Here is a 4,334-nt window from a genome sequence, read left to right on the forward strand (position 1 = left end):
AAGGCCACGACTCAGCCAGGCTCAGAGCAACCCAACATCATTACCATGAGCCATTTACACAAATCACACCAACATCAATGAACACATTTTTTTTGTACCTGACACAAATTAAGAAAAAATAATATACAATCTCAAAATCCTGGATTGAAGAGTCCTTAACCACTCAACACAGGCCCAGCTAAACATACTCCTGCGTCAGGAGACAGCTCCTTCCAGCAGGCCCTATAAGCTATACACACACCATCTGACCCATGAACTCCAGCCTACTTTGGGGGTTGGGGGGGAGGTTTCTGCCCTCCTTGTTCTTTAAAAAAAAAAAAAAAAGGAAATCTGGGTATCCTGCAGGTTAGAAGGATATTCTAGAAGGAACAATGTCCCAGAGATGCAACTCATGAGAAAAAACAACTCTTCCTCTTGGGGAGAAAAGGGAGGGAGAGGACGCTGAGTTGTCATCTGTCCTTCACTCCCACTGTAAATCACATCATATATTTGGTGAAACTACAACTGACAGGCATTTACAAGGTAAGAACAAAATCCAAAGCCGCCATGGCCCTCCCCACTCCAGAGCAAAGGCCGTGAGTCCATTTCACATATTTAGAGTGGCCGAGGGCCCCTTTAAGCCTCATCAAGTCCATTCTCCTGCTCCAAACCAAGCTTTTTCTGCAGCAGTGGCTCAGGCTGTCCAGCCCCTCTTGCTCCAGCCCTTTCTGGAACCATGAATTACTGCCAGCATTCAATGTTCCTAGCTGTGAGAAGCCCGGGCCCACCTCCCGGGAAGACCATGCCCCTGGAGTGCCCCAGCTTCAGACCGAGGTGACAGTCCGAACTTTGGCAGAAAGGGCTTGCTTGAATCTCCGCTTCAGGTCCTGCATGTTGGGCGATTTGGGCCGGGGGATGAGGGAGGTTCTTCGCTTCTCTGGGGTGTTGCTGGGCTGCTGTTTATGACTCACTTCTTTGCAGAGGACGTGAAACGCGTTGTAGACATCATTGTAATTTTCGCTGACGGACACTTCGTAGAAGGAGCAGCCCAGCACGTTGGCCAGCTGCAGTCCGAGCTGAGGATCGACCTGCTTGATGTGCAGCAGGTCGGCTTTGTTAGCCACGACCACCACAGGCAGCCTCGCGCCCAGGTGGAGCTGCTGGACGTGCTGGTGCAGCTGGCCAATCAGTTCGTAGCTCTGATAGTCGGTGATGGAGAACACGAGCACCACGGCGTCTGCCCAGCGGATGCACCTATTCAGCTGTTCTGTGCAAGTCAAGCTGTTTTCCTGGACCTAAAAGAAATGGGTGACCACAAGGTGAAGGGTGAGTACAGCCCACTGGCCCAGCTCGGCGGGACGGAGAGTTTAAACGAGCCCCTGACAGTAACGCCAAGGTTGCAGGCCATAAACAAGTTCCATCTCCACACACTTCGGCTTTCTTGACAATATGTTGATCCAGCTGCAGAGTTGGAATAAATAACAGTGCAGCTTTCCACACTCGTGGAAAATTGACCTGCAGAGAACTCCATGCAGAGAAGCTTTGTAGTTGCACAAAATGGGAAATTAACTGGCTAGACAGTAAGTCTGGGGAAGGAAAGATAGGAGCTGGAAGCATTTAAACCTGGATAACTGCCCAGTTAAAGAGGAAACATACACACAAGCATGGCTCTTTTGTCTATGGAGTAACTTTCCACAATCTAAAAGTGATTCCAAGTATCTGGAGGTGATACCCAGATATCTGATTTTTAATGCCCAAAACACAAATGTTAAAAATGACCTTTTTCATTTTATCAAGGAAACTGTGTCAATTCTAAGTGTGTCTGGTCTTTCCTGCTAGGTAGGATAAACCTAAAAAAAAGATTTCTTTCCCTTTGTTAAATCACCCAAACTAAGCCACACTGAGGCTGCCCAATAGCTAAGATCCAAATGAAATGTCAGACTGCAGAAAAAAGTCTGGAACTGACCGCCCCAACCTCTCATCTTTCATCAAGAGGCGATGAGAATAACTGAGCAAGGAGACACCCCTCTAACCTAGTCACATATTGCCGGGCTTCTCACCTGAATACCTGGAGTGTCCTGAACCTGAATAGCCAGGGTTTCGCCTTCTATTTGTACTTGTCTGGTGTAGAGATTACCTACAAAGGGGAAAAAATGGTCACCGTCTTCCTTCTTGTACAACTTTTAAAACATTGTCATATTTTTTTTTAATTAGCAGATAATATAACCCGAACCAATGCACAAAATGAGGTGCCGTTTAGTTAATGGGCTTATTTGTTTTTGTTTTTGTTTTTGTTTTTTTAAAGCAACTATCATCTTTATCTCACATTAGTGGATCTACTAGAACCAGGGCAAAGTTTGCAAGTTTCTGGAAACTGGTTTGTCTCATTTTAAACAGAGTTTCCACATTTAGAGCATTTCCTTGAGTAAATGTTCTTGCTCAGCATGGGTGGGGTGTGTTTTACTTTTGTATCTAACCATTCTTTGATTAGAAGAATTCCACTGTAAATCACATCGATCTATTGGATCTGGTAGATAGCACGACTTGTCAGTAAACACACAGCCAACTATCTGTTGGAATAAAACTGGAGCACAATGTTAGCAAACTCTACATAAAAGCAGTGGGCTGCCACGCATGCCTCCCTTGGGACGGTTCATATAGCACATTTCAAATAACCCCCTGTAGGTGCTTTCTATGGTCCAAGGAATTAAACAATTTACTAACAGCATAAGTAGAAAGCCCTTAAACTTCCCTAGTGACTACACTTAATCACAGGGATTGAAATAGTGTCCTCTCATTTATTCAGGAATTCTCCCCCTAAAATGCTACCATCCAGTTATTTTTCTCTGTTAAGAAGAGAGAACTTTAGGTTTACAACTGCTCCCCTTTGGCCTTTGCTTTAAAAGGTCACCTCTGAAAGGCAGCCAGCAGAGGGGGTGGGGAGGAGAAGGCCATCTTTTTTTTTTTTTTTTTTTTTACGACTTTTCAGGAGTGTTTTGAAGGGAGAGGCTCTTGAGTACAAAGGGTGCTTCCAACTGGGGTCCCTATAGTTAAAACATACCAAGGAGAATACTTTCAGGCACTTGATAAAATGATGAATGGGGCTGGAATGGAATGAAGCCAGATGGCAGTTATGGGAGGGGAAGCATGGGACGGGGCAAGCAGTTGGAAGTGGCAGGCCCTGGTGCTCACACTGTCACCCTGAAGGAACCTCCCTGGGAGACACTGAAAAGAAAAACGGGAAGGGCAGCCCTGGCCCAGACTGCCAGCATTTTCCTCAAATGCATTTCCTCACCTGCATTTCTTTCGTAGTCACCAATGAATCTTTTGGTGAGGAATCGCACCACCAGAGCTGTAGGTCAGAAAATAAGAGGGCAGTTACACCGGCCCAAGAAGTAAAACTGATATTCACCCCACTGCCAGCTTGGAAAAGAGCTCCTTCAGAAAAAGCCTGCCTCCTAGGGAAAGCCACCAAGGGAAATTCCTCCCCTGCAGCTCCTTGACCCCTCTTCCAGACACCACGGAGAAGGGCTAGAAGGCATCGAGGCATTGTGAATTATGGCTCTGTCCAGCTGGAAGGGTCATTTGGCCCAGCCCCCTGCCCTGAGCCTCAGTGAACCACAGCTTTCAGCAGGCAAGCGTCTTCCTTAACCTTAAAGGGTATCCAGGAGGGGGTGAGAGTCCCGAAGTCCCCTTTCTGGTGTACAGGTACTATCAGAGGCCCAAGGACCCCAAAGTTCTAGTCCCAGCATTTTCCTCACGGGGAAGGGCACGGGGAAGGGCGCCTGACCACCCGGGATCCTAGTTTCTCTCCTCAGTAGGAGGAGCGAGGAGGGAGCTGTCCTTCCCGAGGGGGAGCGGATCTAAAGGGAGGGTGGGCGGTCCAGCTGCAAACCTCCTCCCGCCCCGAGCCCCGTCTCCCCACGCTTGTTTAGCTTCAATTCCCCTCCCCACCGCCTGCGTCCAGCAAAGCAATCGGCGGCTTCTCTGCAGAGCGCAGGACTCACCGGTCTTGCCCACGCCGCTGGCGCCCACCACGGCGATTTTGACCAGCCGGCGCCCCGCAGCTCCCAGGCAGCAGTCGGCGGCGGCAGCGGCGCTGCCCGGGGCGGGGTACTCGGCGATGGTGCACATGTTCTGGATGAGGCGCATCGCCGCTCCGGCCCGGGCTGCACCGACGCGGCTGCACCAGGGCTGGGAAGGAGGCTGATCCCGCGCGCGAGCGGGCAGGAGGGCGGGATCGCCCGGGTTCCGCAGCTTGTAAAAACAAAACAAAAAGAGCCCCGGAGCGCGGCCGCACGGCGGCTCAGACCTCTGAAGATGCAGGCTGGGGCTGCACCCGGCCGCGCGCGCGC

At 49.8% G+C, this 4,334-nt stretch overlaps 1 protein-coding gene across 1 annotated transcript; it reads right to left on the reverse strand.

Annotated features, from left to right (window-relative positions):
- Positions 1-317: 317 nt before the first annotated feature.
- RASL11B (RAS-like, family 11, member B) lies at positions 318-4,234 on the reverse strand. The gene is made up of 4 exons (XM_004681297.2): positions 3,987-4,234; positions 3,275-3,331; positions 2,040-2,116; positions 318-1,274 (listed from the first exon to the last, which is right to left on the reverse strand). Exons 1-4 carry the CDS (start codon positions 4,129-4,131, stop codon positions 804-806), a joined length of 750 nt encoding a protein of 249 aa, XP_004681354.1. The 5' UTR covers positions 4,132-4,234; the 3' UTR covers positions 318-803.
- Positions 4,235-4,334: the final 100 nt, after the last annotated feature.

Source organism: Condylura cristata, unplaced genomic scaffold, assembly GCF_000260355.1.
Source record: "Condylura cristata isolate star-nosed mole 26May11 unplaced genomic scaffold, ConCri1.0 scaffold00012, whole genome shotgun sequence".
NCBI classification, from domain to species: domain Eukaryota; kingdom Metazoa; phylum Chordata; class Mammalia; order Eulipotyphla; family Talpidae; genus Condylura; species Condylura cristata.